At 64.0% G+C, this 12,872-nt stretch overlaps 4 protein-coding genes across 4 annotated transcripts in view; all 4 read left to right on the forward strand.

Moving 5' to 3' along the window:
• Nucleotides 1–76, forward strand: part of PLD3 (phospholipase D family member 3) — a gene marked incomplete at its 3' end in the record, with an annotated part of 6,354 nt that extends 6,278 nt beyond the window's left edge. The window contains exon 12 of the mRNA XM_084304176.1: nt 24–76. Within this exon, the coding sequence (XP_084160302.1) occupies nt 24–76 (53 nt within the window). The remainder of the gene's footprint in view (nt 1–23) is intronic.
• A 47-nt stretch (nt 77–123) lies between these two features.
• Nucleotides 124–6,482, forward strand: CCDC9 (coiled-coil domain containing 9). The gene is given in 14 exon segments (XM_084304207.1): nt 124–196; nt 842–946; nt 1,193–1,300; nt 1,959–2,108; nt 2,111–2,170; nt 2,268–2,351; nt 2,961–3,361; nt 3,475–3,503; nt 3,598–3,703; nt 3,825–3,903; nt 5,134–5,501; nt 5,651–5,731; nt 5,885–5,949; nt 6,153–6,482. Coding segments are annotated over 14 exon segments (1,815 nt in total). The 5' UTR covers nt 124–193; the 3' UTR covers nt 6,329–6,482.
• Nucleotides 6,483–7,093: 611 nt separating this feature from the next.
• Nucleotides 7,094–10,626, forward strand: LOC311220633 (C5a anaphylatoxin chemotactic receptor 1-like). Its single transcript, XM_084304192.1, has 2 exons — nt 7,094–7,291; nt 9,092–10,626. Exon 2 carries the CDS (start codon nt 9,099–9,101, stop codon nt 10,149–10,151), a length of 1,053 nt encoding a protein of 350 aa, XP_084160318.1. The 5' UTR covers nt 7,094–7,291; nt 9,092–9,098; the 3' UTR covers nt 10,152–10,626.
• A 1,128-nt stretch (nt 10,627–11,754) lies between these two features.
• Nucleotides 11,755–12,732, forward strand: LOC311220618 (C5a anaphylatoxin chemotactic receptor 1-like; the record flags this gene model as incomplete). Its single annotated transcript, XM_084304177.1, has 1 exon — nt 11,755–12,732. The coding sequence occupies one exon, from the start codon at nt 11,755–11,757 to the stop codon at nt 12,730–12,732; it is 978 nt and encodes a 325-aa protein (XP_084160303.1).
• Between the last annotated feature and the right edge of the window lie 140 nt (nt 12,733–12,872).

Raw genomic sequence — 12,872 nt, forward strand, 5'->3', positions numbered from 1 at the left:
CCTTTGTCCCCAACTAACCCCAGCAGTGGGCCCCACAAACCCTCCTCGCCCTTTTAACACCGCCTCGCCCTTTTAACACGCCCCTAACACGTGACCGGAAGCGGAAGCCGCTCCGAAGGCGGGACGAGGCGGAGCCTTCAGCGGACGCCCGGCGGTTGCGCTGCGGGGGGGGGGGGCCCGGGGCGGCCCCGCCATGGTGAGGGGGGGCGGGGGGGTCCCGAGGGGTCCCGAGACAGGCCTGGGGGGGTCCAAAGGGGTTGGGGGGGGTCTGAGGTTGGGTTTTGGGGTCTGGGGGGGGGGGCCAGAGGGGACCTGGGGGGGCTCTGGGCTGGGCCTCAGGGCCTGGGGGGGGCCTGGAGGGGGCCTGGGGCTGGGTTTTGGGGTCTGGGGGGGGCAGAGGGGGCCTGGGGGGGGTCCAAAGGGGTCTTGGGGGGGTCCAGAAGGGGCCGGGGGGGGGTCTTTGGGGTCTAGGGGGGGTCTGGGGGGGCCTGGGGGGGCTTTGGGGTCTGGGGGGGTCCAGAAGGAGCTTGGGGGGCTCCATTTGGGTCTGGGGGGCCTCTGGGGCTCAGCTTTTGGCTCTGGGGGGCCCCCTTTTGGCTCTGGGGGGGCCCCTTTTGGGTCTGGGGGTGCTCTGGGGCTCAGCTTTGGGGTCTGGGGGGGGTCCATTTAGGATCTGGGGGGGCTCCAGCCTGTGCAGGGGGGGCTCTGGATCAGGCCTTGCAACCTGGGAGGAGGGTTCCCTAGGCCTGGGGGGGGGGGGGCTCCGTCCCATTTATCCCTTTTTTTTAATTAATTTTTTTGTTTTTTGTTTTTTTTTGTTTTTTTTTTGCCCCCCCCCCAGGCGGCGGCGCTGGACCTGAGGTCGAAGGAGGAGAAGGACGCGGAGCTGGACAAGCGCATCGAGGCCCTGCGCAAGAAGAACGAGGCCCTCATCCGGCGCTACCAGGTCCGGACCCCCCCCCAAAAACCCGAGACCCCCCCCCAAATCCCCCCCCACTCCCCAACCCCCCCCCCAGCCCTTTAATCCCACTGGATTAACGCCACGAGGCCGCTTAATCCGGGATTAAGCCTTATTAACGCGTCCTTGGCGCCCCTATAAAGCTTTTTAGGGGCTTCACGGCTTGGGGGGTGCTTTATTTTGGGGTGGGGGGGGCTGCTGATGGACCCCCCCCACCCTTTTTTGCCCCCCCAGGAGATTGAGGAGGACCGGAGGCGAGCGGAGCAGGAGGGGGTGGCGGTGACGGCGCCGCGGCACCGACGACCCCCCGAGCCTGAGAGGCGCAAGGAGGGGGGGCTTGGGGTGAGGGGGGGGTCCGGGGGGGGTCCTGGAGGGATATGGGGGGGTTTTGAGGGGAATATGGAGGGTTTGGGGGCTTTGGGGGGGGGTCCTGAGGGGTTTGGGGTGGTCCTGAGGGGTTTGGGGGGGAATGTGGAAGATTTTTTGGGGGGGGGGGGGGGGCTGAGAGTTTTTTTGGGGGGATTATGGAGAGTGGGGGGGGTGTTGGGGGGGTTCTGAGGGGGTTTGGGGGGGAATATGGAAAATTTGGGGGGGATTCTGAGGGGTTTGGGGGGGTTCTGAGGGGTTTGGGGGGAGTCCTGGGGGGATTTGGGGGGGTCTCGGGGTGAGTGGGGGGGGGTCCTGGAGGGGTTCTGAGGGGGTTGGGGGGGCTGGGGGGATTTTGGGGGGGGGTCTTGGGGTGAATGGGGAGTTTGGGGGGGTTCTGAGGGGGTCCTGGAGAGATTTGAGGGGGGTCTTGGGGTGAGTGGGGGTTTGGGGGGGTCCTATTTTTTGGGGGGGGGGATTTGGGGGCGGTTTTGGGAGTTTTGGGGGGCTTTTTGGGGTCATTTATGGGGCCAGACAACATGGAAGGCTCTTTTATTTGGGGGGGGACACTTTTGGGGTATGGGGGGGGCATTTTGGGGCACTGTCCCCCCCTCACCCTTTTCCCCCCCCATAGGAAAAGCCTGGCCGGACCGAGCGGAAGCCCCCCGCCGCCCCCAGACCCCCCCGCGGCGCCGCCCCCCGCCCCCCTGGCCGCCCCCCCCGGGGGGGAGCCCCCCCCGGCCCCGAGGGAGCGCGGTGCCCGCGGGCGGCGCTCGGGGGGCCGGGGCGGGGGGGGGGGCTCTTGGGGGGTCGGGGGGCGACGCTGGCCCCGACCGCAAATCCCAGGTGGGTTCGAGGGGTTTTTTGGGGTGGGGGGGTGGGGGCTTAAAGGGTTTGGGACCCCCCCCCACTAAATTCTTCCCCTCCCCCCCCCCCTTTTAAGGAATGGGAGGAGCGGCGGCGGCAAAACATCGAGAGAATGAATGAGGAGATGGAGAAAATCGCCGAGTATGAGCGCAACCAGCGGGTGAGGGGGGGGTCCCCGTCGCGATAGGGCCCCCTCCTGTCGCAATAGGGCTCTTCCGGTCACGACGGGGCCACCTGTGGTCGCGATAAGGCCCTTCGGGTTGTGACAGGACCCCCCTCTATCATGACATGGCCCCCTCCCATCGTGATAAACCTACTCCTGTCGTGACAGGACCCCCCTTGTTCGCGATACAGCCCTCTCCCATCGCAATACGGCCCCCTCCCTTTGCGATATGGCATTTCCTGTCGTGATATGGACTCCTCTATCACGACATAGCCCACTCCCATTGTGATAAACCTACTCGTGTCGCGACAGGGCCCCCCTTGTTCGCAGTACGGCCCCCTCCCTTTGCAATAAGTCCCCTCCTGTCATGATACGGCTCCCTCTATCACGATACAGCTCCCTCCAGTCGCGATATGCCCCCTTCTATCACGACACTGCCCCCCTCCTGTCACAATAATCCCACTCCCATCGCAACAAGACCCCTGTTGTTCGCGATACAGCCCCCTCCCTTTACAACAACTCCCCTCCAGTCGCGATATGCCCCCCTCTATCGCGACACAGCCCCTTCCTGTCGCGATAGCCCCCTTATTTCCCCCCCCCCCCCAGGACGGGCTGCAGGACCGCAACCCCGTGCGCAGCTTCCTGGACGACCCCCGGCGCCGCGGCCCCGCGCAGGACGAGCGCCACGGGGGCAGCCGCCGGCACGGCCGCAACTGGGGGGGCACCGACTTCGAGGGGGTCCGGGCCGGCTTGGAACAGCGCGTGAGTCCCCCCGCGAGGCTTTACGGGACAAAAAAAAGTCCGATTTGGGGTTTTGAAGTGTTTTTTTTGGGGTCTGGTTTTAGGGTCGTCGCCCGCGCCGCCCCCACCATGACCGGCCGCGAGCGCGCCGAGTACGCCCGCTGGAAGCAGGAGCGCGACGAGATCGACCGCCAGCGCCTCGCCCGCCACCGCCAGCCCACCGGGCAGTGGCGCCGCGAGTGGGACGCCGACAAGACCGACGGCATGTGGGTGCCCCCCCCCGACCCCCCCCGACCCCAAAACCCCCCTAAATCCCCCCCAATTTACCCCCCGCCCCCCCCCAATTTACCCCTCGCCCCAATTTCTCCCCCCCCTGCAGGTTCAACGACGCGCCCGACGCCGAGCACGGTGCGGTATCACCTCGATTTACTTAGATTTTTGGGGTGCCCCCCCTTTTTTCTTAAAGGGGGGGGCTCTAAGCGAGGCTCGCCCCCCCCCCCAGAACCCCAAAAGCGCCCCCCCAAGCCCCCCACTTTCGGCGAGTTCCTGCCCGCGCCGCGCAGGAAGCGGCAGAGCCACGGGCGCAACCCCGGCACCAAACCCTACAGGTGAGCTCCGGGGGGGTTCCCCCCCCCTTTTTATTGCCCCCCCCCCCTCAAATTTCTGCCCCCCAGGGGCTCTGATATCGCCCCCCCCACCCCCAAATTTTGCCCCCCCCCCCCCCCCAAGCATGCACGACGACCGCTGGGAGGAGGAGAAGGAGCCGGCGGCGCAGCCCGGTGGCGCCGATGGGAAGGGGGCGCAGGAGGTGAGGCTGAGACCCCCCCCCCCCCAAAAAAAAAAAAGCCCCCCCCCCATTTTATGGGGGTCTCCCCCCCGTAGAAAGATGCCCCCGGTTGGTGTGCTCCCCCTCCCCCTGATAAATCTGGCCCTGGTTTTTGGGGGGGGGGCCCCACATCTACCCCCAAAGCTCCCCCCCCTTTTAGAGACCCCCCCCAAAAGCTCTCCCTTTTTGGGGACCCCCCCCCAAAATCCCCCCAAAGCTGCCCCCTTTTGGGGACCCCCCCCAAAAGCTGCCCCCTTTTAGGGCACCCCCCCAAAGCTCTCCCCTTTTAGGGCCCCCCCCAAAAGCTCTCCCCTTTTAGGGACCCCCCCCAAAGCTCTCCCTTTTTGGGGACCCCCCTGAAAACCCCCCCAAAGCTGCCCCCTTTTGGGGACCCCCCCCAAAAGCTCTCCCCTTTTAGGGCCCCCCCAAAAAGCTCTCCCCTTTTAGGGACCCCCCCCCAAAGCTCTCCCTTTTTGGGGACCCCCCCCCCCAAAATCCCCCCAAAGCTGCCCCCTTTTGGGGACCCCCCCAAAAGCTGCCCCTTTTCAGGGCCCCCCCCCCAAAAGCTCTCCCCTTTCAGGGCCCCCCCCCAAAAGCTGCCCCTTTTTAGGGCCCCCCCCCAAAAGCTCTCCCCTTTTGGGGACCCCCCCTGAAACCCCCCCCAAAAGCTGCCCCCTTTTGGGGACCCCCCCCCAAAAGCTGCCCCCTTTTAGGGCCCCCCCCCCCAAAGCTCTCCCCTTTTAGGGCCCCCCCCCCAAAAGCTCTCCCCTTTTAGGGCCCCCCCCAAAAGCTTTCCCTTTTTGGGGACCCCCCCCCCCCCAAAATCCCCCCAAAGCTGCCCCCTTTTGGGGACCCCCCCAAAAGCTGCCCCTTTTTAGGGCCCCCCCCCCCAAAAGCTCTCCCCTTTCAGGGCCCCCCCCAAAAGCTGCCCCTTTTTAGGGCCCCCCCCCCCAAAGCTCTCCCCTTTTAGGGACCCCCCCCCACCAAAGCTGCCCCCTTTCAGTGACCCCCCCAAAGCTGCCCTCTCTTAGGGCCCCCCCAGAAGCTCTCCCCTTTTAGGCCCCCCCCCAAAAAAAAAAAAGCTTCCCCCATTTTTTGAGACACCCCCCCAGCTGCCCCCTTTTTTGCCCTCCCCCCGAAGCCTCCCCCTGTTTTTCAAACCCCAATTTTTTGGACCCCCCCCCCCCCTTTCCTCTCTGTCCCCCCCCCCAGCTTGAAGCAGCTCCTGGCGGGACCCCCCCGCAGCCCCCCCCCGGCCCCGAGGAGGACGAGGACGAGGACGAGTGGGAGGACGTCAGCGAGGAGGAAGAGGACGATGAGGAAGAGGAGGAGGAAGACGACGAAGGCAGCAGCCCCCCCTCCCCCGCCGAGGCCGCCCCCCCCCTCCTCAGTGCGTCCGCCCCCAACCCGCCCCCCCCAGGCTTGGCGGGGGGGGGGCTGCCCCCCCCTCAGCCCCCTGTTCCCCCCCGAAAGCCCCCGACCCGTCCGCGACTGGGGCGAGGAGATGGACCTGGCCTCCCCCCCCCCCGGCGGCCTGAGGGGTGCCCCCCCCGCGGCCCCCCCCCCGGCACAACCTGCAGGTAAAATTTGAGGCGGGGGGGGTCACAAATTAAATGCGTGTGTCCCCCCCCCCTTTCTTCAGCACACGCTGATTTGTGGGATTTTTTTTTTTTTTGGGGGGGGGGGGGGGGAACCCCCTAATTTGTGCCCCCCCCCCATTCACATTTAGGGCTGAGCCCCACGGAGCAGCTGGGCCCCCCCGGGGGGCTTCCAGCCCCCCCCCAGGACGCCCCCCAGCACCCGACACAAGGTGGGAACAGCGATAATATTTTGGGGGGGGGGGGGGGGGGACACGCAAACACCACAACGCCACCTCCCAAAATTTAACGGGGGGCTCTAACCACCCCCTATTTATTTTATTTTTTTTAATTTTTATTTTTTTTATCCCCCCCCCCCCTTACAGAAACTCTACAGCAGGACCCCGAGGGCCCCCCCCCCGGCACGGTGGAGATCACCGACTTCCAGCGGGTGCGTTTCCGTAAGCGCTCGCCCCCCCCTGCCACCAGCTGACCGCCCCCCCAGCCGTCTTCCTGCATGCCGCCTCTTTCTTTTTTTTTTTTGGGGGGGGGGGCTTCTGGCTTTATTTTTCGCCGGGGGGGGGGGGTGCTTGCTGTATGGCTGTTTCTCTGTCTGTCTGTCCCACATTAAAATTTTTGCCTCCCCCCACACAGCCCTGAGGTCGCCGCCGCAGCTCCTGTTTCCCGTCGTGTCCCCCCCACAACAAAATTTTTATTTGGGGGGGGTGCTCCCCAAAACGTCGTGTGTCCCCCCCCAAATATTATTTTTTTTCTGGGGGGGGCTCCCCAAAATCTGGTGCCTGGTTTTAGGGTCCTCGTGTTCCTTTTGAGGTCCCTGCTCCCGCCCCCCCCCCCACTTCAAGGCCATGGAGATGGGGGGGGGGAGCAGGTGATGTTCCACCCCCCCCCCCCCAAAATTGCCCCATTGTGGTGTTTTTTTTTTTGGGGGGGGGGGGTATTTGTAAAATAAATCTCAAAAAAGCCGCTGCGCCTGGTCCCTGGTGCTGGGTCCCCCCCCCACAGTGAAATTTGGGGGGTCCTGGGCCCCGTGGGGGGGTCCGTGTCCATCGAGGAGGAGGAGAAATGAGAAGATTTTGGGGTGAAATGAGAAGATTTTGGGGTACTGGGGAGATTTGGGGCTGAAATGAGAAGATTGGAGGGCCTGGGGGGGGCATTTGGGGGTGAAATGAGAAGATTTGGAATCCTGGGAGTAGATTTGGGGTGAAATGAGAAGGTTTTGGGGCTCTGGGGGTGGATTTGGGGGTGAACTGAGAAGATTTGGGGTCTCGGGTGGAGATTTGGGGGTGAAATTAAAAGATTTGGGGGCCCCAAAGGGAGGCTTGGGGTGGGTGAAATGAGATTTTGGAACCCTCGAGGGAATTTGGGGGTGAAACAAGGAGATTTGGGGCTTGGGATGGGGTGAGATGAGGAGAGGTAGGGCTCTGGATGAGATTTTTGGGGTGAAAGGAAGAGAATTGGGGTTTTGGGGGGTGCTCGGGGAGGGCAGTGGCTGGGCGCAGTGCCCCCCGGCGATGGGACGCGGACGGGACCAGGATGCTCAGGGCACCACCTTGGAATTCCCCAAAAATAAATAAAAATAAAAATAATTAAAAAAAACACAGAATTTGGGGTTTCACCACCCCCATTTCCTCCCATTTCGGGTCGCCACCCCACCCAGCCCCGGCGGCCCCGCCACCGCTTCCTCTTCACCGCTGGCATAAAACCGCGCTGCCCCGCGGCCCCCATCCTTCGTCCTCAGCGCCGGGAGAGTGGCCGCAGCCCGCGGGGACCAGGTGAGCCCCCAAAATCCCCACCCCGACCCCGGTGGGCTCCGAGGTTTCCCCCTGGGTGGGTTCCGACCCCCTCCGTGCGCGCCGGGGGGCTCCCGGTGGAGCCCCTTGGTCGCGTTGCGATGCTCGGAGGCACCAAAATTCATCTCCGTGGGGTCCAAATCCCCTCCCTATGGGCACTAAATCCCCTATAGGCACCAAATCCCATATAGGCACCCAATCCCCTATAAGCACCCAATCCCCTATAGGCACCCAATCCGTGGTTGCGTTGTGCTCAACCCAAGTCATCCCCATGATCTCCTCTTCCACATCGCGCCCTCCTCCTCGCCCTGGGGTCCCATCCCCGGCTCCGAGATCCCAGAACCCTCCCCACCCCGTTATCCCCCCCCCCCGGGGAAGGTGCCCCGGTGTTTCCTCACCCGGCCGCTTGCATAAGGCAGGAGGAAGGAGAAGGGCTCGCCAAGGAAGTGGGGAAATCGCGGGTTCCTTGGTGACGGCGAGGGCGGAGGTGGATGGCGAGCGGGAGGAGGCTCTTGTGCAACCCCGGCTCCTTGGGGGGCCGCTGGCCCCGTGGAAGAGGGGCTCTGTAGGGTCAGACGGAGAAAGGCGGCTCTGTAGGGTTGGAAGGGGAAGGGCGTCTCTGTAGGGTTGGATGGGGAAGGGCGTCTCTGTAGGGTTGGATTGAGGAGAACGTCTCTGTAGGGTTGGGTGGGGAAGGGCATCTCCATAGGGTTGGAAGGGGGAGGACAGCTCTATGGGATTGGAAGGGGAAGGGTATTTCTATAGGGTTGGGTTGAGGAGAACATCTCTGTAGGGTTGGGTGGGGAAGGACGTCTCTGTAGGGTTGGATCGAGGAGGACATCTCTGTAGGGTTGGGTGGGGAAGAGCAGTTCTGTAGGGTTGGAAGGGCATCTTTGTAGGATTGGAAGGGGAAGGGCGTCTCTGTAGGGTTGGGTTGAGGAGGACATTTCCATAGGGTTGGAGGGGGAAGGGCAGCTCCATAGGGTTGGAAGGGCATCTTTGTAGGGTTGGGTGGGGAAGGGCGTCTCTGTAGGGTTGGACTGGGGAGGAGATCTCTGTAGGGTTGGGTGGGGAAGGGCAGCTCTGTAGGATTGGAAGGGGAAGGGTATTTCTGTAGGGTTGGAAGGGCATCTTTGTAGGGTTGGATGGGGAAGGGCAGTTCTGTCAGGTTGGAAGGGGAAGGGCATCTCTGTAGGGTTGGATTGGGGAGGAGATCTCTGTAGGGTTGGGTGGGGAAGGGCAGCTCCATAGGATTGGAAGGGGAAGGGCATCTTTGTAGGGTTGGAAGGGCGTCTGTAGGGTTGGATTGAGGAGGACATCTCCGTAGGGTTGGAAGGGGAAGGGCAGCCCCATAAGGTTTGGAGGGGAAGGGCATCTCCATAGGGTTGGAAGGGGAAGGGCAGCTCCTGGGTCCTCCCCGTGTGGGTGGAGAGGTCCCTTGTTTGGGGGAGGGCGTGAAGATGAGGGATTGGGGTTGGGGTTGGGGTTGGGTTGGGTTGGGTTGGGTTGGACGCAACCTTCGGAGATCTCCCAGCCCCTTCCACGATCCTCCACCAGATCGCGCTCCCCATCCGACCCAAACCTCTCCTTTTTCAGCCTAAAACCTAACCCCTTGACCAGTGCAGCCTTCTCCACGAGCCCCTTTCGATATCGAGGGCCACCACGAGGTGTCCCCGCGCCCTGCCCGTGGCGGGGACGCGTCCTACGGGGTTGACCCCGAGGGCGAAATCCTTTTCCCACCGCCACCTCCCCTCTCGCCCCGCTAACGGGGTTTGCTCCTAGGTGCACGATGGACTTCCAGAGCTACAACTACTCCAACTACTCCGGCATGGAGGACTACAACTTCGAAGATTTCGGCGACTACGAGGTCCCCGCCAGCCACCGCGCCGTCCTGGCGCTCTACACCATCATCTTCCTCCTGGGCGTGCTGGGCAACGCCGCCGTCATCTGGGTGAGCGGCTTCGAGCTGCGGCGCACGGTCAACGGCGTCTGGTTCCTCAACCTGGCGGTGGCCGACCTCCTCTGCTGCTTGGCCTTGCCCTTCCTGGCCCTCCCGCTGGCCCAGGACCACCACTGGCCCTTGGGGGGCTTCTCCTGCAAGCTCCTGCCCTCCCTCACCATCCTCAACATGTTCGCCAGCGTCTTGCTCCTGATGGCCATCAGCGCCGACCGCTGCGCCCTGGTGATGCGGCCGGTCTGGTGCCAAAACCACCGGACCCTGGCGGTGGCCCGGGGGGCTTGCGTGGCCGCGTGGGTGCTGGCCTTCCTCCTCACCCTCCCCTCCTTCATCTTCCGCGATGCACGGCGGGACCCCATCTCCGACAAGACGACGTGCGTCTTGGAATACGCCGCGGTCGGGCGGCACCAGCGCCTCACCGAGCTCCTCATCGCCGTCTCCCGCTTCATCTTCGGCTTCCTCGTGCCCTTCGTGGTCATCTCCGTCTGCTACGGGCTGCTGCTGGCCCGCGTCCACAGCAAGCGCTTCGCCCGCTCCAAGAAGGCCACCAGGCTCGTCCTGGTGGTCATCGTCAGCTTCTTCGCCTGCTGGCTGCCCTTCCACGTGGTGGGGCTCATCCTGGCCTCCGCCCCGTCCTACAGCGCCTTGTTCAAGAGCGCGGCGGCCGTGGACCCGGTGGCCACCGGGGTGGCCTACATCAACAGCTGCATCAACCCCGTCATCTACGTGGTGATGGGCCAGGACTTCAAGGACAAGTGCCAGCGCTCCTGGCGCGCCGTGCTGCGCGGCGTGATGAGCGAGGACCTCTCCGGCAGCACCTTGGGCGACAGCCGCGTCAAGACCAAGTCCACCGCGGACGACCAGAGCGTCAGCACCAACGTCTGACCTCCTGCCTGAGGCCGCCGCCTTCTCCTCCTCTCTTTTTTGGGGGAGTCTGGATGGGACCCGAATCTACGAGGGGATGCGTTCGTCGTCCTCTATCCTTTTTTTTTCCAGAGTGGGGAAGCTGGAGGGTCAAAGTAACCGATGTCTTGGCCTCGTGGACCTCCTTGGAGGCTCTCCGGAGGCCACCACGCTCCAGCCTCCTGGAGCTGCCTCCTCCTCCGAGCCTGGACCCTGCGCCCCACTCCCGGCCCCATAAAAACCACCCGAAGCCCTCCCCGCCCCACATCCCCGTGGGGCAGCGAGCTCTGAGGTGAGGCTGAGCCTCCCCCCGTTGGGCAAAATCCACCCCAAAGCGCCGGGGCGCGGCGTGCCCCACCAAAAAGGGGGTCACCCCCCACTTCGCCCCGGCCACCTCAGCCCCGTGCCTTCGCCGTAGCCGCGTCCGACGTCGCCAATAAATCGCCGAGCCGCTGTGGGTTGTGTGTCCTCGAGGTGTTCCTTGGGTTGCTCTCCTTGGGGTTGCTTTTTGGGGTTCTTCTTGGGGTTCTTCTTCAAGGGGTTGTCCATGGGTTGTTCTTTGAGCTGCTTTTTGGGGTTCCTGGGATTCTCTGGGGGTTGATCCTTGGGGTTCTCCTTGGGGTTCTCCTTGGGGTTGCTCCTTGAGCTGCTTTTTGGGTTTCTTGGGATTCTCCAGGGGTTTCCCCTTGGGGTTGCTCCTTGGGGTTGCTCCTTCAGCTGCTTTTTGGGGTTTTTGGGATTCTCCAGGGGTTGCCCCTTGGGCTTGCTCCTTGAGCTGGTTCTTGGGGTTCTGCTTGGGGTTGCTCCTTGAACTGCTTTTTGGGGTTCACCTTGGGGTTCTCCTTGGGGTTGCTTCTTGAGCTGCGATTTGGGGTTCTCCATGGGGTTGTTCCTTGAGCTGCTTTTTGGGTTTCTTGGGATTCTCCAGGGGTTGCCCCTTGGGGGTTGATCCTGGGGGTTGCTCCTTGGGGTTCTCCTTGGGGTTGCCCCTTGAGGTTACTCCTTGAGCTGCTCTTTGGGGTTCTCCTTGGGGTTCTCCAGGGGTTTCTCCTTGAGCTGCTCGTTGGGGTTTCCCCTGCGGGGAGGGCGATGCAGCCCTGGGGCTCCTCCACCCCATCAGAGCTCCTCCACCCCTGGATGACTCAGGGCACGTGTGGGTGCGGCGGGGAGGGACACAACTTTTGGGATCCTGCTGGGAACGTCGGTGGTGTTGTGAACTCCGGGAGCGTCCTTTGGGGGGGTAAGTAGGCACCCAAAATCTTAAAAATTCAAATTAAAAAAAAAAAAAAAGGAAAGAAAAATAAAATTGGGGGGGGGGTGTTCTGGCTCCTATACAGTGTTGAGTAAGACCTGCTCCTGCAGTTCTCCTTTTTGGGAGGATTTTTGCTGCTGGGGCAATTTTTCGGGGCCGGATGACGCAAAGGTCCCATCCCACTGCCCGGAGATTGCTCAAACTTCTCGTTCCGGAGGGGACAGATCCTGACCTGTGGTCAGAAAGGTCCTCGTCGCGGTGGCAGCGGTGGAGACGTCTCCGAGACCCCCCAAACTCCACCTGGGGTGACCCCGGCGGGGACCCGAGCGGAGGATGACGCCTTCGTGGGACCTCGGCACCGACTACGCCGACCTCGAGTTCAACTTCACCGCCCCGGCTTTCGAGGAGGCCCCGGGGCTGCCCCCGGCCATCGGGGCAGCTTTGGGGCTGGACGCTTTGGCTTTTCTCCTGGGGGTCCCGGGGAACGTCGCCGTCATCTGGGTGAGCGGCGTCACCCTCCGGCGCACGGTCAACGGCGTCTGGTTCCTCAACCTGGCGGTGGCCGACCTCCTCTCCTGCTTGGCCTTGCCCTTCCTGGCCCTCCCGCTGGCCCAGGACCACCACTGGCCCTTGGGGGGCTTCGCCTGCAAGCTCCTGCCCTCCCTCACCATCCTCAACATGTTCGCCAGCGTCTTGCTCTTGACGGCCATCAGCGCCGACCGCTGCGCCGTGGCCACGCGCTGGTGGCACCGGACTCCCCGGAGGGCGCGGAGGCTCAGCGGGGCGCTGTGGGTGCTGGCCTTCCTCCTCAGCCTCCCCTCCTTCCTCCTCCGCACCCTGCGCCGCGACCCCTTCTCCGAGAAGACCACGTGCGGCCTAGACTACGCCGCGCTTGGCCGCGGCGCCGAGCTCGGCCTGGCCGCCCTCCGCCTCTTCGCCGGCTTCCTCGGCCCCGTGGTGGCCATGGTGGGCTTCTACGGGTGGCTGCTGGCCCGCGGCCACCCCGCCACGAGGCCGGTGACCACCGTGGTGGCCTTGGTGGGCTGCTTCGTGGGCTGCTGGTTGCCCTACCACGCCGTCCTGCTGGCCCTGGCGCTCTACGCGCCCGGCGCGGCGCCCTACAAGCGGGCCTTGGGCGCCCAACCGTTGGCCATCGCCTTCGCCCACCTCAACGGCGCCCTCAACCCCCTCCTCTACGTGCTGTTGGGTCGGGGGCGCGCCCGTTCCCTTGGGGGGCGCCTGGCGTGGGTGCTGCGGGATGGGGACCCCCCTGGTGACCCCAGTCCTTGTACCACCGAGGATGTGGTGTAGAGGTCAATAAAGGGGGGTTGTGAGCTGGGGGGGTTGTTCCTGAAGAGTGGGGGGGTTGGGGACAGGGTGGGGGGGTGGTTGGGGACAGTGGGGGACAATGGGGATGGTTGGGGACAATGGGAGTCAATGGGGATGGGTGG

This window comes from Netta rufina (genome assembly GCF_964035555.1).
Source record: "Netta rufina genome assembly, chromosome: 36".
NCBI classification, from domain to species: Eukaryota; Metazoa; Chordata; class Aves; order Anseriformes; family Anatidae; genus Netta; species Netta rufina.